We start from the raw sequence: 22,863 nt of genomic DNA, 5'->3' as shown, positions 1-22,863 counted from the left end.
ACCAAAAATGATCTGAAACAATTCCAAAGAACCCATGACAAAAAATGCTATCTTCCTCCAAAGAGAGAAATAAAGTCTGAGGACAGACTGAAGCATGCTTTTTAAACTTTGTTTTTTTATGTGTTTTCTTTTGTGACATGGCTAATATATAAATATATTTTCTGTAATTAAATAATATATTATCATTTGCTTTCTTAAGGAGGAAAGAAGGAAAGGAAAATGTGAAGAGAAAGTGGGACTTGAATGTTAAAGGTATTTTACATATAATTGAAAAATATTTAATGAAATAAATAAAAACATATATTAAAAAATACTGCTGTAACTACAATGTCCTTCTGTTTGTTTTATTCATTTTGAAGATGTTCATAAAAGAGAAGATATATTAAAAAAAAAAAAAAAAAGGAATTCCAACCCAAATTCCACTGTCTTTTTACAGTGGAGTAATCATTTTACTTAATATTTAATACCATCTTAGTATGTTGCAACCCACGACTACACAAATTTCACTATGAATAAATTTCATTATTGGATTGAGTGAGAGTCAACATATGAAGGAGTCTCTATCTGCCAGTGTGGGTACCTATTTTATAGAACAAGAAATAGGTATGATGTCTCTTGAATAAGACAAACTAACAATTTGATTTAAATCAGTTTTTGCCCTTCTTGAAGAATTTCTACTAAAATGAGGAAAGACTTGATTTCTCCTGGTATCCTTCTGAAGGAAAGGAACAGACTCCCCTCTCCTCCCCAAAAGAAAGTTGAAATGGAAATTAGATGAGTTTTTTGGTTTTTTTTTTTTTTTTTTGTTAATGCTGATGTGGAGTTATGAGGCAAAAGCAAAAAGCACGAATAAAACTTATTTTAACAAACAAACACATTCTGGAGGAGAAAAATTACCATTAGAAAGCTGGCTGGCTAAGGCTGACTTGGGGCTACAGCACCTTCTATTCAAGTTTGTGGGGTCAGCATGAAAAAGCAACAATGGTGACCTTTGGCAGCCTGGCTTGTCTTTTGTAATACTGTGACAGAGTTAAAGGGGAGAAAGAAAGCTGTTTAGGGAATAACTTTCCAGCATTGGAGGGAGAGATGGAAAGAACAAACACTCCATTATTTAGGGTCTAATTATCTAGGTTGCAAATTACCCATATTCTTGGCTCCTCTTCCCTCATCTCGCTCTCCTTACACTAATACTTTTCCCAAAGGTAAATAAAGAGTGGGAAGGGAACCTCTAATCAATTTTTGTCCCTTGGAAGCAGCTCTGACAAGAAATGAGATGGAGACTGGGGGTGGGCAGTTCAATTACATGATAATTCCACCCAATTTCAAATGCTTTCTAGGTGAAATGTATGAGTTTGAAAAATTAAGAGTGCCCTGCAACTACCTACACTCATAACTATTGTCCTTATTTTCCCCTATCAATGAAAGCAAAATGTGTTTAGATGCCATATAGAATTCTGCTTAAAGAAAAAAATCAAATAATTGTTGATCACAAGTTTCCTTTCCTATTGCCCCTTTATCTTTTTGGTCATTTATCAGTTATACAAATGGCACTATGGATAAACGTCTGGCCTTAAAGTCAGGAAGACCTGAGTTCAAACCCTACTTTTGGCACATATTGGCTGTGAGACCCTGGACAAGTCACTTAACTTCTCAATATGAGGCTAAGTTGTTGAATAGTATAGTTAAACACTGTCATTGATAAAGGGGAAGTTTTCACTAGGAATACTCTACACTAGAGATGTCAAACTCACAATACACAAAACTCTGGAGTATAATTAAGCATAACTGGGAAATGTTAAACAAAATAAGTGAAAATAGAATACAACATAGATAAATAATGTTAATTCGCGGTTTTCCCCATCAGTCCAGAGGGATCCATTTTTATTTGTGTTCAGCACCATGGACATATGCCACTGAAATCTCAATTCTGCCCTCTCAGTTGTGAATCAAAGACTATTGTTATGGGCTCTGGGTATATTATATGGGGCCGATAGTTGGTGAGGTGGATAAAACACCATACCTGCACTTAGGAAAATTCACTTTGTGAATTCAAATATGATTATTTAGTAACTGGGAAAGTCACTTAACTGTTTACCTCAGTTTCCTCATCTGTAAAATGACTTGAAGAAGGAAGTAAAAAACCACCCCAGCATTTTTACCAAGAAAATCCCAAAGTGCAATCACAAAGAATCATCCACAATTGAAATGACTCAACAAATCAAGCCCAATTAATTTTAAAGCATATAATGGCTTATACTCTGTTAAGATGGGAGACATCCTTTGATAGTAGTGATGATAGATAATTTACATTTACAAGGAGCTTTTTTTTTTTTTTTTAAGCATTTTATATACACTACTACATTATTTGTTGTTGTGCAGTCATTTCTATCATGTCCAACTTTTCATGACCCTATTTGGGGTTTTCTTGGTAAAGACATTGGAGTCATTCACCATTTCCTTTTCTACCTTATTTTATAGATAGAAAACGGAAATAAACAGGGTTCCCAGGATCATAGAACTAATATGCATCTGAGGCTGAATTTGAAATGAAGCCTTCCTGACTTCAGGACTGGCACTTTATGCACTACACTACTTAGGTATCCATTTACTACATTATGATCCTGACGATAAGTCACAAAAGTAACCTGCCCAAGGTCAAATGACCATTATATAGTACCCACATCTTCTAACTCCATTGTTATTCTATCATCTAAACCATGATATCTTTTCCCATAATGTGCTTAGTACAATGTCCACATAGTAGGCCTGGCAGAAGAGCTTAATAAATGTTAAGAATTGGGTTCGATTAAGCCAAAGTTTTGCTATATTTAACCCTGAGTGTCTGTCTTATTCAGTTTGGATCCCCATTTGGTATAGTCCACTGCAGTTCAAAACTCCTGAGCTCAAGAAATCTTCCAGTCATGCTTCCCAGTCCCAGGTATTATGCCCACCAATCTCAGAATGTGTTTTGCTTCTAACAAAATTTTCAATTCCCCTGGTACGTACCACTTCCTCTGAGAACTCTTGCTTCTTCACAAAACTGGAATTAATTTTTTCAGTAGATTCCTCTAGAATCTTCAGGGCTCCTTCCAACATGTTTGAGTGGGCATAGATAAGGATCTAGACCATAGAAAGAACCAAATACCAGTGGTTTAGACTCGGAAGACATGAAACTAGCCAAGCCTCTGTGTTGTCCTTAGAGATAGGCACAAGCAGAAAGTTTCATCTAGATGTTTTTGGGACTCCCTTGTTATGCTATTTCCAAAAACTGGGGTCTATGAACTTTTTTGTTAACTATTCTATATTTCAATATAATTGATTTCCTTTGTAACCCTTTGTATTTTATTTTATGCATTTAGAAATGTTATTCCAAAGCGGAGTCTCTTAGCTGTCAAAGACAGTCACAAAAAAGACACAAAAAAGGTTAAGAACTTCTGTCCCTAAAAGGTGCCCACAGAATGTATCCAGCTGATAGGAAATTCCATTCCTCTAAGATCCATCCCAAAATACATCACGCCATTAAAAAACCCATAACCAACTTAAGTATTCTTTTAGGATCTAACCTTTTAGCAATTGAGGGCAATATCACTTTACACTCACACATCATCCCTGTTAAGATGGAAGCCTCAAGGGTGAAGGTCAACAAGTATGGTACATTTCATATATTTTCCAAAGTTTTCAATAGATTTATTGTTTTGGCTAATTTTTTTTCTTTTTAAAAAAATCTGATATATGACATAGCTCTAAGAGAAAGGAGACAAGAAAAGATGCTTGGAGAAATTTTGTTGATACAAAACTCCCAATAGAGATCAATACAAATTTTTATAGGCTCATAGGAGTTTGAAAAGACTGTTAATATCTCCCCTCCAAAATTGTCTTGTATTGAACTACTTTGTACATATTTGTGTTTATTCAAATTATATTTATGCTGTATATATTTTTAAAGGTATTTATCAATTTCATCACTTGAATATTGTTTTTGTTTAGTCACATTTGACTTTTTATGACCCAATTTAGGATTTTCTTGGCAAAGATACTGGAGTGATTTAATATTTCTTTCTCCAGATCATTTTACAGATGAGGAAACTGAGGCAAACAGGCTTACATGGCTTGCTCAGGATCACATAGGTATTAAGTGTCAGAGGGCACATTTAAACTGACATCCTCCTGATTCTAGGTCTGGCACTGTATCTACTGTGCTATCTACCTGCCCATTTGAATGTCAGCTCTCTGCAATTAGGCACCATTCTAATCTTTGAACTCGGTCCCCTTGGCTGGTCCCAAAGTGCCTGATGTATACAGCCATTTAATGATTCTTCTTGGTTGAATGGACACCATCTAGTTCAACTCCCTTGTTAGCAAATACAAGGAAATTGAGATTCAGGAGTGCTCTTGGGCAGGAAGTGATATAGCCAACATTGGAACCCAGATTTTCTGATGCCTATTCTAGCTTTTCAAGCTTTTTTTCTAGCTTTTTTCTAGCTACCCACAAGTAGAATAAAATGTAATTAGAAAATGTTTTACACAAAAAATAAAAATACAAATTACAATAAAAACATTAAGTTACAATCAAAATACAAAAAAAAAAAAAAAAGTTATGATACACCTACAGGGATCCATTTCTACTTGAGTTAGACACCACTGCATCACACTATCTCCATACTTTATGAACCTTACTTCTCAGTGGTTCTACTAGGTAGGCAAGAGATAGCTGTAACTTTTTTTTACAGATTGAGAAATTATAGCAATAATTAATATTAATACCCAATACATGAAGTATAAGCTTTCTACCAAACCATTAAAACATGTGCTGTTCTGAATTCATACAAGAAAAGGATATTACGGTTCTTTCCGTTCTCCTCTTTCTCCTTCCATACAAAAGGTAAAGAATGAGTCCTATTTCCCGCAGTGATAGATTTCTACTTAATATATTCTTTCTCATCTATTGTTTGTGAAAGCAGGAATTTATGGGGTAGTTTTCTAGGATTAATTGTGGTTCATTGTTGTTGTTCAATTATGTCCTACTTTTCATGACTGCATTTGGAGACTTTTCTTTTTTGTGAGACAATTGGGGTTAAGTTCTCTATCCACTGTGCCACCTAGCTGACTGTATTTGACTATACCCAGAATGAAGAAATCTGTCTCATTTTACAGATGAGAAAACTGAGGCAAACATAAGTGATTTGCCCAGGATCATACAGCTAGTGACTATCTGTGCCTAGATTTGAACTCAGAAAGATTCCAGGCTAGGCACTCTATCTACTTTGCCACTTAGCTGCTCTTAAATGTGGTTCAGTTTTTATTGCTAGGATTACTAAATGAGGGCCACATTTTATTAATCAAAAGGAAATTATATAGCAGAATGGTAACTTAATAGAGCAGAGATGCCCAACTAGGGATAGAGATGATTTGCCTATTTGGGCTGTTCTCTGGAATAGAAAGATAAGACCACAGGGTATAGTTAGCATTTTTGTAGGATCTCTGAACTGCTTATTAGGAAGTAAGTAAAATATCTCCACTGAGATGTGGAGAGCAGCAACATTTGGTAATCACCTTTGTCTCACTCTTCTAAATCTCTGCTTTCTCACTTGTAAAATGAGATGGTTGGACTTCATGACTTCCAAAGTCCTCCCAACTCTGTGATTCTAGGACAGCACTGGTAGTAGACTGCCACCCTCTGTTAATAACTGTGAAACCACAGTGCCCTGGGGCTACCCTTGTCTTCCTAAGAGCTGCGAGGTTATGTCCCCAGGAAATTTACTCTAAGGTGCCCAGTGGAAAAGCAGTGTCTTGGAGGCCAAAGCTGGACACAAGCACGAGGAGGGTCTGGCAGATTATACTTTCTCTCCTCAAATTACTCCCTTCCTGCAAGTAACCTGGTTCCAAAGAGGGCTTTCAAGGCCAGAACAACACCTTGGCTCCTCAGATGAGGAAGTGAGGGATGTGGGCAGAGAAGAAAGGCTTCTTATCAGCAGTCTTTTATCTAGCTGAAGTTTTCAGGAGAGACCAGAATGGAGGTCTGATATTGTTCTAAATGAAGTCCACAAAACTAAGGAGTCCCAGAAGTAAATTTTTCAGGGGATCCATGAACTTTGAGGGAACAAAAAGTTTACCTTTATTTTCACTAACTTCTTTCAGCCTCTCTTAACCTGGGGTGCATGAATATTTTTTTAAATTTTTAACTATTACAATATAATTTCCTTTTTGATTCTATATATTTCATTCTACACATTCTAAAATATTCTGAGAAGAGATTCATGGGCTTTACTACTCTGCCAAAGAGGTTGAGAAAGACGGTTCTAATCTTTCAAGAGATATCAAAATGAAGGCCATGAAAATCGAATTTCAAGAGAGCAGGGGAAAATTTGATATGAGAAACTATTTATGGAGTCTCTGCTCTCTCTGCCACCATGATCACCACGGCCCCAGGAAATAATGCCAAGTCACAAGGACACTGCAGTCTTGAAGGAATTTGATATAAGTGGATTTTTTAAAAAGGTGCACAGTATTTCCAAACTAACATTTAGGAATTAGATTTTTCTCTCTCTGTGACTCTCTCCTTCCCTCCCTCTCACATCCTTTCTTTCTCTGTCTGTGACTTTGTCTTCTCCCTTCCTCCCTCCCTCCATCTTTTTCCCTCCTTCTCTCTTTTTAACTCTGTGTCTGTGTCTCTCCCTGCTTCCTTTCCCCTCTTTGTTTTTCTATCTCCCCCCATGCCTCACCTCTCTGTCTGTCTCTCTCAAAGCTGGATAAAGACTAAAATGGATTCCATGAGCAAAAAAGACTACTGTCATATAGTTGTGAGAATACTCTATACCCCAGTGGGAAAGCCATGGTTCTGAAGTTAAAGTTCAGATCTTGGCTCTGGTGTGAAGTATTTGTGGGACCCCTAGCAAATAACTTGACCTCTCTGAGCCTCAGTTTCCTTATCTATAAAAAAGGCAGTGGAAGAGAAAAATTTTTTAGGTTTCTGCCCAGCTTTAAATCTATAGTTCTCATGGAGCTCAGGTGTTACCTATTTCTCACGTTTTAGTCTGGGAAGGCTTTCTGCTTGGCATCGAAGTAGCTATAGAAAGCCGAGTTAGAAAAAGCCTCAGAAGTTATCTAGTCCAACCCTAAAACTAAGGTCCATTGATTATTATCCATCTAAGTCAGAGTTTTATCTCCGCCATTTATAATCGCAGAGCCAGGACTTTGGCCCAGATCTCCAGCCCAAATTCTGCGTTCTTTCCACTGTACTATTCAGCATGTAATGAGATTTAAGGGTAATCTTTGGCAAAGGAGAAGGACCGGGCTTAAAAAAGTTCCACCTGTGCCCCACATAACCCACATGTTATCATTCCAAGTTAAAGCCCCCAAAGTAAAGAACAGTGAACACCATTCTGAAATGTGTCTCCCTTTGCCAGTTACATAAAGAAATGAACAAATTCAAATCGAATCACTGGAAATTTACCCTGATCTGGTTTCAGCTGGTTCCAGACATATTTGGAAATGGAAATTAATCCTCTGATATGGAACAGAATACTAAAGAGGATCCGGAGCTCTCTCAGTATTGACAGTCTCAGCTCAGACGGGCAGAGCCGAGCCATTGTGGTTATGTCTGCATGAGATATCCTAATCAATCAATGCAGTACTGACTGGGGAGCAACTGGAAAATTAGCAACCTAGGTTCCTGGGTATATTGGCTAAAGGAAGGATGTAGATAAGAGAGAAAGTGAGGAAATTTAAGATTAGGTCAGTTCAAATTCCAATTGGTAGAAGGAAGATTTTAACATGAGTCACTAATTAAAATTAGGTAAAGAAAATGATTTAATTTGGATTTTCTAAATATTGACTAACCCATTTCTCAGGTTTCCCTTGAAAAATAATTACAAAATACCCTTTAAAATATCAAGGGAAAGCTCAGCCCTAAACAAGGCTAATTCAAAACGCTTTTCAAATTTTTTTTTTGAAAATTAGATAAATTTCCATTTATCATAGAAATGATTCTTTACTATATATACATATGTATGTTCTAATTATAATGATCTGGGATGACAAATAATAGTTTGAACATTTGACCATCATTCTGCTGAGAATGGCAACTTTTTCTACTTCCTCATCTCAGAAGTTGGCTTAAAGCAAAACATGAGAAATTTAATTTAAACATGAGGAAAGGTTTCCTGACAGAGTTGCTTCTAACCTCTCTAAGAGCTGATAAAATCAGGTATTGTAGGTTATCTATGACCTCACTCTGGATAACTTCTTCTCTGCTTATGTTCATACTACTCGAAAGGTTCTAAATTCTTGGTGTAACCTATTATTTTTCCTCTGTACTTCCCCACCTAGACAATTGGATGGTAAAGTATATAAAAAGTAGGAAATGCACATCAGAAAGACTTAGGTCAGAATAAGAGGCACACACTGCTGGGTCTGTATCTAAAAGAAATCATAAGAGAGGAAAAAGGACCAACATGTACAAAAATGTTTATGGTGGCTTTTTTGGTGGTGGCAAGGAACTAGAAATTGAGGGGATGCCCATCAATTGGGGAATAGCTAAATAAGTTATGGCATATGAATGTAATGGAATATTATTGTTCTAAAAGAAATGATGAGCAGGCTGACTTTGGGAAAAGCCTGAAAACTTACATAAACTGATTCTGAGTGAAGTAAACAGAACCAGGAGGATATTGTATATAGTAATAGCAAGATTATGTGATGATTAACTGGGATAAATTTGGCTTTTTTCAACAATGAGGTGATAAAAAATAATTACAATAGACTTTGGATGGAAAATGCTATCCACAACTAAAGGTGGATTGAGACATTCTATTTTGCACCTTTCTTGTTGTTATTTTCTCATGGTTTTCCCCCTTTGCTCTGATTTTTCTTTTCCAAAATGAATCATGGAAATATGTTAAAAAACCCATGTCAGTTTGCATGCTATCTTGGGGAGGGGGAAAGTAAGGGAGGGAGGGAGAAAAAAAGAGAGCTAAAAATTTTACAAAAATGAATACTGAAAACCATCTTTACATGTAATTGGAAAAATTACATACCATAAAAATAAAAAATTTTAAAAAAATAAGGGGCACAGATGGAACTCTAAGATTTAGATACTCATTAGCTAAGTGGCTGTAGGCAAAGTCAATCAACTCCTGTGTTTCAGAGCGGGTAAAGAGTGAAAGAGACTATGGGTGACAGACATTTTAAAAAACAAAACAAAACAAAAATACATAGCATCTTCATAAAATCTTTGTGTACTTTTTAAACTTTAAGATTTTCATAACTAGAATGTGTGGGTAGAATAAGAATAAACTATTAACAAGATTGAAAGGAAAAAAAAGAAATTTCCTCTCAAGTGATAATGCACTTCAGTTCTGCAAGCCATAGTTTTCTTCCTTATTTATATAAGAGAAATAGATTTCCCCTTATCCCATAACCTGAAAAAAGGGTAGTCTGTATATAATAACTGTCCTAAAGTTTAAAAAAATATTTAAAAATATACTTGACTTTTTGTTCATGTCACATCTTTTTTTAGTAGCTAAGTTGTAAGAGTGAACAAAGACTTTATTTGTGCAGAGGATGTAGTGACTCCCAAAATCAGAAACCAACCCTACACAGTGGGCATCATTTTACTGCCCTTCAGGGTTTATGTTTATCTTTAAAATTACAACTTACATTTAAATTATTACATGCTTTGCTGTCTGGGTTCATGATGTGAGAATAAATGGATCTTGCCTTTGCCACCTGGTTCTGAAAGAAAAAACAAAAAGCAATATCATAGGTGATGATCATTCTATCAGAATCTTAACAAAGATATATAAAGATCTCCAGCATCATAGAGCATTTCACCTCCTTCCCCACAAGAACCCAAAAAGTGATGCTTATGGAAACAATCCTTTCCCAATCATTAAACATTCTATGGAATTCTTCAAACAGTGTATAACTGATTCTTTTTCTATTTTATTGCTTCTTGTAGTGAGATCAGGCTGGAGAAATGTCAACCAGAGCTTTTCTAGCTTGTCTAAGTCAGCCGGGGTCAGGGCTCTCCTTAGTGATCTCAAAAGGCCAAATGAGAATAAGGCCCCCACTTCAGGGCTGTCATTCTCTGCAGACCAATAAACTTTACCTCTCCAATCAAAGTTTCTTAAACTGTGGGCCATGACTCCACATGGGGTCTAATAACTGATTGTGGCGGGGCAGGTCACAAATTATTATCAGTATGTGTTTGATTTGTAGACCTATTTCATATACCTATATTCCCAGGGTCATGTAAAAATTTCTCGAGTGAAAAGGGGCTGAGACTGGAAAAAGTTTAAGCCACCATGGCTAGATAAAAATCCTTGTGAAGAAAATCCCAAGTGATTCCAACAACTCATTTTAAGACAATGAAAAATGGAGCCCTAAGAACTTTGCCAGTTCTGGCTCTCCTTTGGATCTGTAGTTCAGCCAAACATGAGTGTTATGATCGCTACTGCATGGAACACTTCCCTCAACTAAATAGCAATACTAGCAACCACCAGAATTAGCCCTCCTTCCACTGCTGCCTTAAATCACATTGTCCTAATGAGTGACTGTCAGTGGTCAGTCAATAGGCCTTTAGCAAACACTATGTTTAAGGCCCTATATTAAGAACAAAGTTCTCTGGTTTCACAGGATTCATTTTATAAAGGGGGAAGCAGCATGGAAAAACAAACATACATGCATCTTGCCTTTGCTACCCGGTAATTTATTTTTACATGCAGCTGTAAATGGAAGCCAACTTTAGCAGGGAAGTACTACAAATAGGAGAGGATGAGAAAGGCCTCCCGTAGAATGTAGGATTGGAGCCAAGTCTTAATGGAAATCAAGGAAGCCATTAGGTGGAGATAAGAAAGAATATTCCAGACATGGGGGAAAGCCAATGAAAAAGCAGGACCAAGAGATGTGAAGGACAAGGAACCCAATCATAGGACTGACTAGAAAGGGAGGAAGGGGCTAGGTTGTTAAGGGCCTTCCCTGGGGATGGCTTGGTGGTGCTACGCCTCTGCCCATCCTCCCTTAAAACAGAAGCTCAGGCCTGGAGAGTGATCCAAGTTGGGTGTCAGGCTTGTCTCCTGTACTGCTAGCACCTCTTCACTGTACTTACTCTGTGAAAGAAACTGGCTGCTCCCATATGTCTATTGCTCCATTGAATAGCTTCTTTGGCTACTACTCAAACAGTGCTTTCCTTTTTGCATCCCTGCTTCCATTCCCTCTCCATAATCCTTATTATCTAGGTGAGTATTCCTCTTTATTGATGGCTCTTCCCAGGGCTCCACGATAAAGGCCAGTGACAGTTTCATCCTAGTCACTGGTGCAACATACTCAGTTTGGTATGTGCTTTCATGTTAAAATCTTTTTTTACTTGAAAGGAAAATTAGACAATTAAAGAGAAAGGGGAACACTGCCAGGGAAAAAGCAGTAGGAACCACCTTATCGCCTCCATGTTATTCAGGGAATTTTCTCTGAATTTCATGGAAATGTACTGGTCTCTCAAATTCTAACTAGCAATAAGCCAAATGCTCTGGCCACACTTTGTTGGCAATCCTTTGGAGCACTCAACCAGGCTGTCCTCACTGACATGGGGGGAAATTCTCATTTTATACACCACAAATGTATCCTGGAATCATGGGAAACACACCAGACTCGTGGTCTCCCAATGAGTAGTTTTTGGAATGCTCATTCAATAGAGGTGGAATTTAGGTCAAGAGGGTATCCCAGTGACTTAACAGCTCTTGTTGGACATGAAATAAGTCTTGTGGAATTTATTTAAGTCACGTGGGCAATTTCTCTTTTGATTTTTTTCACCGTTTTCCATAGGCTTGGATCTTAATTCTTACAAATGGTAATTGAGTTTCTGAAAAGACAACCTTCTCTGTACATATAAGCAAAAGTGTCAAAGATGCACTAATTCTCAACTCCCCTGAGTAAGGCCTGAACCAGATTAAAATGTAGTTGGGTAATAACTGGCATTATAAATAAAAATACAAGAGAATGCAAAAAATGTTAATATATCGTTTTCTAAGTCAGCATGCAACATGCATGGATCCTTAAGTAGATAAAGATCCCTGTGGTTTGGTGGACCCAATGGCCTTAAGCACAGATTTTGGTTGCAAGGACACTGGAAGGTGTTGCTCTTTTAGAAATGAGCTCTGTGAAGAAGGGCATGGACTCTTGGTTTAATTGCTATAATCTTAATTCCTAACTAGTGACTTGTAATAATATTGGACACTTTCCAAGATCTTGTTGGAATGAATGGAAGACAAAACTGGATGGGAAAAAAAATATCAATATTATTGAAAGTAATCAGACTACCTGATATACTTCTCTTCTATATCAGTCCCTTTCAAATTAGATGGATTCCCATCCAAATCCATACCTGTTTTAGAGCTAATGCTATGGCAAAACTGTAGGCTCGCCTTTTCAAAACTTCTGCTTTGATCAATGCTTCATCCAGTAAAGTCATACAGGTGTTGAAAGAATTGACGCTGTTCTGTAAAGAGACCACAATTAATGAGCTATTATGTCCTTTCAAATTCATTGAAAGGAGTTCTTTGTCAGAGCTTTCTCCACTAGCCCTGGATCATTCTCCTTGAAAGCTGTTAAGGTTCACATGTAGACTCTGGTCTGAGTGCAAAGAGACTGCATATGTAAATTGGCAAATAATAATTTTCTATGAGCAGAAAAAGAGGATATACAATCAATCAACACGTATTTTATTTAAAAAAAATTAAATAAGTAATCATTAAAAAAATTTAGTGAAAGTGTCTTCTATCGATATTTTCTCTTATAACTTCCTGTTACTCAAAAACACCAATAGCTTTAAAATAACATTTTAAAAATAATGTTCTTTTATTTTCAAAATATATGCAAAGATAGTTTTCAGCATTCACCCTTTAAGAAACTTTTGTGTTCCAAATTTTCTTCTCCCTTTCTTTCCACTCTCTCCAGACAGCAAGTAATCCAATATATATTAGACAATGCAGTTTTTTATATGTTTTTCCACAATTATCATGCTGCACAAGAAAAGTCAGACCAAAAAGGGAAAAAAAATGAGAAAGAAAACAAAATGCAAGCAAACAACAAAAAAGATGAAAATACTATGTTGTGATCCACATTCAGTCCCCACAGTTCTTAAAGTAACTTTTTTAAAGCTTTGAATTAACATCAATAAATGCAGAAAAAGCATTTGATAAAATCCAACATCCACTCCTATTAAAAACCCTTGAGAGTATAGGAATATAAATGAAGTATTCCTTAAAATAATCAGAAGCATCTATTTAAAACCATCAGTAAGCATCATATGGGGATAATCATAATGGGGATAAACTGCAACCATTCCCAATAAGATCAGGAGTGAAACAAGGTTGCCCACTATCACCATTACTATTCAGTATTATATTAGAAATGCTACCTTTGGCAATAAGAGTGGAGAAAGAGATTAAAGGAATTAGAGTAGGTAATGAGGAAACCAAATTATCCCTCTTTGCTGATGATATGATGGTATACTTAGAGAACCCCAGAGTAGGTAATGAGGAAACCAAATTATCCCTCTTTGCTGATGATATGATGGTATACTTAGAGAACCCCAGAGATTCTACTAAAAAGCTATTAGAAATCATCCACACCTTTAGCAAAGTTGCAGGATACAAAATAAACCCACATAAATCATCAGCATTCTTATATATCACTAAAAAAATCCAACAGTTAGTTACAAAGAGAAATTCCATTTAAAGTAACTACCGATAGTATAAAATATTTAGGAATCTACCTGCCAAGGGAAAATCAGAAACTATATGAGCAAAACTATAAAATACTTTCCACACAAATTAAGTCTGATCTAACTAATTGGAAAAATATTAAATGCTCTTGCATAGGGCAAGCAAATGTAATAAAAATGACAATTCTACCTAAACTAATCTATTTATTTAGCACTATTTTAATGACCTAGAAAAAATAACAACAAAATTCATAAAGAAAAGCAAAAGGTCAAGAATTTCAAGGGAATTAATGAAAAAAAAAAAATCAAATGAAAGTGACCTAGCTGTACCAGATCTAAAATTATATTATAAAGAAGCAGCTACCAAAACCATTTGGTACTGGCTAAGAAATAGACTAGTGGAACACTATACACCAAGATAAGGTCAAAATGGGTTCATGATCTCGGCATAAAAAAATGAGATTATAAATAAATTAGAGGAACATAGGATAGTTTACCTCTCAGACCTGTAGAGAAGGAAAGAATTTGTGACTAAAGAAGAACTAGAGATCCTTATTGATCATAAAATAGAAAATTTTGATTATATCAAATTGAAAAGCTTTGTACAAACAAAACTAATGCAGACAAGATTAGAAGGGAAGCAATAAACTGGGAAAACATTCTTGCACTTAAAGGTTCTGATATAGGACTCATTTCCAAAATTGATTCTAATTTATAAGAAATCAAGCCATTCTCCAATCAATAAATGGTTAAAGGATATGAACAGACAATTCTCAGACGAAGAAATTGAAACTATTTCTAGCCATATGAAAAGATGCAAGTCATTATTAATCAGAGAAATGCAAATGCAAATGCATTATTAATCAAAGAAATGCAAATTAAGACAACTCTGAGATACCACTACACATCTGTCAGATTGGCTAGAATGACAGGGAACAAAATGTTGGAGAGGATGTGGGAAAACAGGGACACTGATACATTGTTGATGGAAATGTGAATACATCCAGCCATTCTGGAGAACTATGCTTAAAAAGTTATCAAACTGTGCATACCCTTTGATCTAGCAGTGTTACTATTGGGCTTACACCCTAAAGAGATCTTAAAGAACAGAAAGGGACCTACCTGTATGTACAAGAATGTTTGTGGCAGCCTTCTTTGTAGTGGCCAGAAACTGGAAACTGAGTGGATACCCATCAATTGGAGAATGGCTGAATAAATTGTGGTATATGAATATTATGGAATATTATTGTTCTGTAAGAAATGACCAGCAGGATGATTTCAGAAAGACTTACATGAAGACTTACATGGAGAGACTTACATGAACTAATGCTGAGTGAAATGAGCAGGACCAGGAGATCATTATATACTTCAATAACAATACTATATGATGATCAATTCTGATGGATGTGGCCCTCTTCAACAACGAGATGAACCAAATCAGTTCCAATAGAGCAGTAATGAACTGAACCAGCTACACCCAGCGAAAGAACTCTGGGAGATGACTATGAACCATTACATAGAATTCCCAATATCCCTATTTTTGTCTGCCTACATTTTTGATTTCCTTCACAGGCTAATTCAAAGTCCAATTCTTTTTGTAAAGCAAAATAACTGTTTGGACATGTATACATATATTGTATTTAATTTACACTTTTTTTTCCCCCCTGAGGCTGGGGTTAAGCGACTTGCCCACGGTCACACAGCTAGGAAGTGTTAAGTGTCTGAGACCAGATTTAAACTTGGGTCTTCCTGAATACAAGGCTGGTGCTCTATCCACTGTGCCACCTAGCTGCCCCTAATTTACACTTTAACATATGTAACATGTATTGGTCAACCTGCCATCTGGGGAAGGGGTAGGGGGAAGAAGGGGAAAAATTGGAACAAAAGGCTTGGCAATTGTCAATGCTGTAAAATTACCTATGTATATATCTTGTAAATAAAAAGCTATTTAAAAAAAAAAAAAAAAAAAAAAAAAAAGGAGCTTTGAATCAAGCTTTTCCTTGCAATTGGACAGGGTTTTACTTGCCAGTATGTGACTGGGCTAATCTACACAAATAACCAGCTTTTGAATATAGACCCACACTTAGAAATAAGCCAAATGCTTTCAGAATGGAAATCTCCCCAGCCAGATGTTCCTCCTGAAAGTATATACAGACACATACCTAGTCTTTTTAAACTATCATCCCAACCAGAGATCAGGTCTTAAAAGGCTCTCATAAATTGATTTTTTCAAATGAAGAAAATGAGCCACAAACCAGCAAAACAAAGAGATTTCAAGGATAAAATTGAGTTTCTGTCCTCAACTCATCTGTTCATAGTCTGGAACTATGGAAACAAAGCAGACTCATGAGATCACTGTCTACTCTCTGAGTTTAGGCTTTTTTCTGTCAGGATCTGAATGACAACCAACATCTTCAAAGTAGTTTCCTTAGGACAAAAAATGATCATTTAAGGAGGAGACTATTCTTAGAACAAGAGCAAAAATTTACTGATCTAGGAAAAAACTGGTACAGTCAAAAGAAAACTGGGTTTGGAATTAGAACAATTGGGTTCAGGTTCTGGTTTTAATTTTCATGACCTATGTGGCCCTGTCAAATCACTTAAAAGCTTTCTAGGTTCCAGCTTCCTCATCTATAAAAATGAGGACACTACACTACACTACACACACATACACACAGCTAGAATTAATGAAATCTAATCAATTTGATCTTTCAACTCTGGACTTAAGCAATTTGGAAGAATGTTCTCCCTAAACTGCTCAAATTCTTTCCACCCCAGGGCTTTGCCATATTGTTGTCCAAGATGTTGTTCATATTGTCCAGTCTAAGTTGAATGGACAATGAAATGACAAAGAGTCAGAGTTTCAATCTTGCCTCTACCATGTACATGTTATATGACTTTAAATTCTTTGTAGTTCATCTTCTCCATTTGTAAATAGGGCTGGTAGTGCTGTAAAACATGAATCATGCATCACACTACTCATCCCATAGGATTGTTATTAGAAAGAAATTTAAAAACTGGAAACTGCTACATGAATGAGTTTTGATTGTCCTTCCCCACTTCCTCTCCCCCCAAACACTACCTGAAAGCATAAACATAAAACATTGAAGAAGATGAGCTGAAGAACCAGAGATCATGTAGCCAACTATTATTTAGTCATTTTTCAAACACATCCAAATCTTTGTGATCCTTTTTGGAGTAGTTTCCCATTTCCTTCTGCAGTTCACTTTATAGATGAGGAAACTGAGATAAAAAGGATTAAGTTACTTACCCAGGCTCACACAGCTGGTATGTGTCTGAGGCCACATTTGAACACACTCCTCCACTGCTATTATCTAGCTGCTATTATATCTCACTCACTTTTCCAGGAATCATTACTCCAGTGAGTTTTGAATAGATGAAACTGGAAAGTTAACTTTAAAAATATTTTGCTTGGAACAGCTAGGTGGTGGCACAGTGGATAGAGCACCAGCCCTGAATTCAGGAGGACCTGAGTTTAAATCTGGCCTCAGACACTTAACACTTCCTAGCTGCGTGATCCTGGGCAAGTCACTTAACCCCCAATGGCTCAGCAAAACAAAACAAAACAAAACAAAAAAACAACTTTCCTTTTTTCCTATCTATGTCTTCTATCTATTTACAGAAACCCTCCTGACATTGACAGTGACTCCTGAAAAGAAGCACAAGCATTCTTGCATCCAAACTTGTCTCAATTATACGAGAAACCCAAGCTTTTTCCAATGCCTATTTATAATGTATGAGAAGAAACTATTCTTTCTTAGGGAATCCTAAAATGCCATTTTGTTTGCAGCTCTGTGGCTTTCCAAAGGGACAAATGAGACAGGCTTGGCAAAAAATATAAGAACAAGGCAGAGGGAGAACACAATGCAAAAATGGAAGACTTTCTAGGTGGCAATCTTTCTGAGAATATGGGCTTCGCAAGGGTGGGCTCTGGGCCATGAGGAAAGGCTTTTCAGGTACCTTCACAATCTATGAACAGACTTGTTAGTTTTTGCTCAGTCACTACCAAAGGCAAAATGGATCCCACCTTGGATGTTGGTTTAACCTGATCATTTGTCTATGTGCTCATCCATCCATTCATCCATCCATAAACATTTATTAAGCACTTAATAAGGGCAAAGTTGCTTGGTTGCTATGGAGAAATGTTAAATCATGGTAGGTCTCTATTCTCAGGGAACTTAGGATCTATTAGTTATGTATGGCTCCAAATACAATATAAAGTGGTATACATCAAGTACCAGAGTTACACAAAAGACACCAGGGGCATACACATTAGCAAGATGGTGTCTGGCTTGGGTGAGTAGGAAAGGAAAACTTTCTGGAAGAAGTAATTGAGCTGTGCCTTGAAGGTATTAGAAATGAAGAATATTATGAAAGCAGAGAATAGGAGCATGAGAACAAACTTAATAAGGCAGAGATTGAGATCACAGGATTTTAACATAGAAAGTAATCTTAAGAGATAATTTAAAAACCCTTTTGAATCATTGACAGATGAGAAAATTTGGGCCCTAAATAGTAAAATGTCAACAACTTAATAATAGTTATCCAAACCAATTCTGATGGATGTGGCCATTTTCGACAGTGAGATGAACCAAATCAGTTCCAATAGAGCAGTAATGAACTGAACCAGCTACACCCAACAAAAGAACTCTGGGAGATGACTATGAACCACTACATAGAATTCCCAATCCCTCTAATTTTGTCCTCCTGCATTTTTTATTTCCTTCACAGGATAATTGTACACTATTTCAAAATCTGATTCTTTTTGTACAGCAAAACAACTGTTTAGACATGTATACATATATTGTATTTAATTTATACTTTAACATATTTAACATGTATTGGTCAACCTGCCATGGGGGGGGGGGGGGGGAGGAGGGGAAAAATTAGAACAAAAGGTTTTGCAATTGTCAATGTTGTAAAATTACCCATGCATACATCTGGTAAATAAAAACTATTAAAATTAAATGATAATAATAATAATAATAATAATACTTATCCAAGGTCATATAGTTATTTAGTAGCACAGTGAAAGACATGACAGAATCTGGGTCTCCTGACCCCCGCAATGGCAATGGTTTTCCCATTTTATTTATTATTCCCTTCGGTATCAAGAGTTTCTAAAAGAAGTGTGTGTGTGGGCGGAAACAAATGAAACCTTCCTTAAAGACAAGATTTTTTCCACATATGAAAAAAAGCAGTGATTTCAATAGTAGAGGGAATTTTCGAATAAGGAAATTCTTTACTGATGCAGATTGGAACCTACTCTAAAGTCTAAGAAAGCTGCCTGCTACATGGACACTTGTCCAAGATCACAGTCTGAGTTGATGAGACAATGATTATCTAGTTTAGCATGGTGATTAATAGTTCTCTAATAGTTCTCTAAGTTCAGTATGATTGATTTACTCTTACAACAAATAATGGTTTCCTAGAGATATAATGGTTGGTTTATATTCAGTGTAGACCATATAAGTTGGGACAAACTCAGCCAGGGTCAGAGCCAGATTAATTCACTTCATCTCACACCACTGTGGTGACTGGCCTCCTCCACTTCTCCCACTAAGACCAGAAACCAAAGCCCGGACCCCAAAGCAAAGAAACTAGATTGTGAAGGAGATAATAAAGGATTTGGACTTTAACATCTGGCTATTCTCGTGGTGATTACTCTACTGAAAGGAAGGCTGCTCCAAAACCTCCAGATAAACCAAAAAGAACACTACAACAGTCAATGTGTGCCAGTGGGCCCTGAATTCAGGACAAATAGAAGAGAACTCTCTACCGACCATGTGTGATGTTTCTCATTACAGCTTACTTTTCTTCAAATCATTATACTTATAAGTGAAATTTTTACAGTAGATGAAAATCTTAGCCTTATGATAAATTATTTTTATTTATTTAAAAAAAATTGAAAATAGAACAAAAAACTTTCTTCAAGACTCCCTATTTACCCCATCCACCATGCTTTGAAAATTAAATGAGATCATCTTACCAGTTTATAGCAAATTGCAAATGCAAGGATGTAGGTATCTTTATTGAACTTTATCTCTTGGTTTTTCATTTCTAATAAAACCTCCAATGCACCTGCCCCCAAAAAAAAAAAAAAAAAAAAAAGCATTAAACAGAGCACTAGAAAAGTGTGATCTACTGGGAGTCTCTAGAACCCTGACTAGTTTTTGTGCCAATTACAGAAAACCACATTTTCTGCACAGAGCTGTCTGTCAAAGTTATTGGATAATTCAACATTTCAAAATAAATCATTCCAGACATAAGGCACTAATCTTTTATAACTCCATACATTTTCAGCATAAGTGAAATCTGATATGCCTCATTAAGGCAATCATTCTTTTAGACTTAAAAAAAAAATGGGATTCCTATAACTCAAACATTCAAAAAGATCATGTGCATCCATTTGTGTGTGTGTGTGTGTGTGTGTCTTAATTTTTCATTTTATTGTGTTTAAAAAAGGTCAGTTTGTTTTTAGAAACACTTACCTTCATAGTTGCCTTTGATAAATAACATATTCATCAGAATGTTAAATGATGTGCTATCTGAAAAGAAACCATGTAAATGCTGCAAGAGAAAACAACCAGAGAAAGCATTTAACATCAGCAACTATTAAAGTGGTTTTTATACACTGCAAAAATCTTATCTGATCAAGATTTATTTTTCTCTGCAGTTTGCACAGCTGGCTTTCTGAATACATGGATATACTTCTGACAGGCCAGGGGTTTACTGTTCAAAACCTGACACTTGGTCAGTAAGAAGAGAACTGATTTGAGAGCAGACTCCTTCCCTTTTGGCAGGTGTGTCTCTTGGGACAAGGCCTCCAACCACCTGAGGAAAGGTAAAACCACTCTCAAGAATAGTCAACACTCTCCCAATAGGGTAATGTCTCACTGTGGCTGGATTCAAGCCAATCCATCAGTTAATATCAGCCCTAGAATTGGGAAAGGGAGAAGGGGGTCACAAGAAAAGGCATTTGCTAGGAAAAGACAAATGCATCTTTTCTCTCTGAGAGGCAGAGCTATGCTTGTAATACCAGTTCACAAAAGCCAGTTGTTAAATTTTCAACATAAGCATTTATACCTGGGAGAATTGCCAAATGCAAAAATAATGGCCTGAGTGATTGTTTTGCTGATTGTCTAGACTTTTTAAGAATGTGATGGAGAAAACATTAGTACTAACAGATTAAACTTCAAAGTGGGTCATGTGTAAAATCTCACCTCTCCCCATAGAAAGCTAATTGCTTGCTGACAAGTGTGGTTATTTAAGGAATCTAGGAGTGAAATGATTCAAATAGGGGGACAAAAATTTTCCCAGATGTTCCTCTACTCTAGGCAAGCCTGACGGATAAATGTCAAAATTTACAAAAACCATATATAAAAGCTGATGAGTCACTTCACAGAAGAATCCATTATAGGAAGCCTTTAAATAACCAGCTTCCTTTAGAATGTTCACAATAAAATTAGATTTATGAGCTTTCCACGTAGAAATTCTACTTATTTCCCCCAAGGGCTTGATACTTCCCAATGAAAGTTCTAAAAATAACCTCTACTTCTAGTAGTTATCAATGTGCTGATTTTGCTTTTGCCACACCAGTACAAACGGTAACATAAATCTTGGCCCTCAGGAGATGTTTTTGTCAAGGTACAGATAATTGCTATTCTGGTTTGAGATCATTAAGTTTTAAGTCAGAGAGCAGAGTTTGAATCTTGCCTCTTACAATTATCAACTGCATGACCATGACAGCTTCTCTGTGCTGGTTTCTTTCTCTATAAAATAGGTTTGGTTTCTTTGTTAAGAGATGGAACAGCTAGGTGACACAGTGGATAGAGCACCAGCCCTGAAGTCAGGAGGACCTGAGTTCAAATCTGAGCTCAGAACTTAATACTTCCCGGCTGTATGACCCTGGGCAAGTCACTTAACCAGAACTGCCTTGGCAAAAAAACAAGAAAAAGAGGTAAGGGAAAGGAACCTCACTTACGATTTCACTGCTAAGTGGCTCAATGAATAGAACTGCTAACTTGTCTAGTGTCAGCAGACTTGAGACTAGGCAAGCAGACTAGGCAAACTATTATCTTCTCTCTGCCTCAGTTACTCATTTGTAAAATGGGCTTAATAAAAGCACCTACCTTCCAGAGTTGTTGTGAGGATCAACTGAGATGATGGTAATAATAATAAAAGGTAAAATTACTTTCTCCAAAATGGGGGCACCTGGGTGGCACATTGGATAGAATAGTGGGCCTGGGTTAGGAAGACTCATCTTTATGAATTCAAATCTAGTCTCAAACATTTACTAGCTATGTGACCCTGAGCAAGTCACTTAATTCTGCCTCAGTTTCTGCATCTGTAAAATGAACTGGAGAAGGAAATGGCAAACCATTCCAGTGTCACTGCCAAAAAAAAATCCCAAATGGGATCACAAAGAGTTGGACATGACTGAAATGACTGAATAACAACAAACAACAAATGTCCCAAGCGCTGTGCTAAATGATTTATAATTATTATCTCACTGTGCTAAATCCTTTATAATGATGATCTTATAGATAATAATTTACTGTGCTAAGCATTTTATAATAATTATCTCCTAGAGATAATATTTCATTGAGTTAAGCCCTTTATAATTATTAGCTCACAGAGATAATAATTCACTGTGCTAATAAATGATTTAAAATTATTTTCTCTATGATAATAACTAACACTTATATATTGCTTACCATGGGCCAGGCAGTGTGTTAAGCACTTTATAATAATTATCTGCTAGAGATAATAATTCAGTGTGCTAAGCGCTTTACAAATATTTTTTATTTAAGAGCTAATATCTGGTTCTGACTATGAGCCAGGCACTGGGCTAAACAATGCTTTACAATGATTATTTCTCTGAAATAATATTTGTAAAGTGTTTAGCGTAGTGCCTGGCCCATAGTCAGCACTATATAAGTATTAGCTATAATTTAACATTATTAGTTCTGAACAAAGATATTCCCTCTTCTAATGCAAAGATGTAACTGTTCTGTAACTTGCAGCCTCAGAGAGAGAATTAGAATGCTGACAAGTTAACTACACTGCCATGGTCAGATGTCTAGTGGGCATCAGAGGTAGTAGTTCCAAGTCAGTTCTCT

The 22,863-nt window shown here is 36.4% G+C and overlaps 1 protein-coding gene across 2 annotated transcripts in view; it reads right to left on the bottom strand.

The window, feature by feature from the left end:
* PTCD2 (pentatricopeptide repeat domain 2) overlaps positions 1 to 22,863 on the bottom strand; it is a 43,135-nt gene that overhangs the window by 6,753 nt on the left and 13,519 nt on the right. For both annotated transcript variants that reach the window (XM_074282241.1, XM_074282242.1), the window contains exons 5-9: positions 20,233 to 20,311; positions 19,731 to 19,822; positions 12,380 to 12,493; positions 9,658 to 9,732; positions 3,007 to 3,120 (exon numbers count right to left, since the gene is read on the bottom strand). In XM_074282241.1, coding sequence (XP_074138342.1) covers positions 3,007 to 3,120; positions 9,658 to 9,732; positions 12,380 to 12,493; positions 19,731 to 19,822; positions 20,233 to 20,311 — 474 coding nt within the window. The remainder of the gene's footprint in view (positions 1 to 3,006; positions 3,121 to 9,657; positions 9,733 to 12,379; positions 12,494 to 19,730; positions 19,823 to 20,232; positions 20,312 to 22,863) is intronic.

This window comes from Sminthopsis crassicaudata, chromosome 1 (genome assembly GCF_048593235.1).
Source record: "Sminthopsis crassicaudata isolate SCR6 chromosome 1, ASM4859323v1, whole genome shotgun sequence".
NCBI lineage: Eukaryota > Metazoa > Chordata > Mammalia > Dasyuromorphia > Dasyuridae > Sminthopsis > Sminthopsis crassicaudata.
This window is presented reverse-complemented; position numbering and strand designations above follow the sequence as displayed.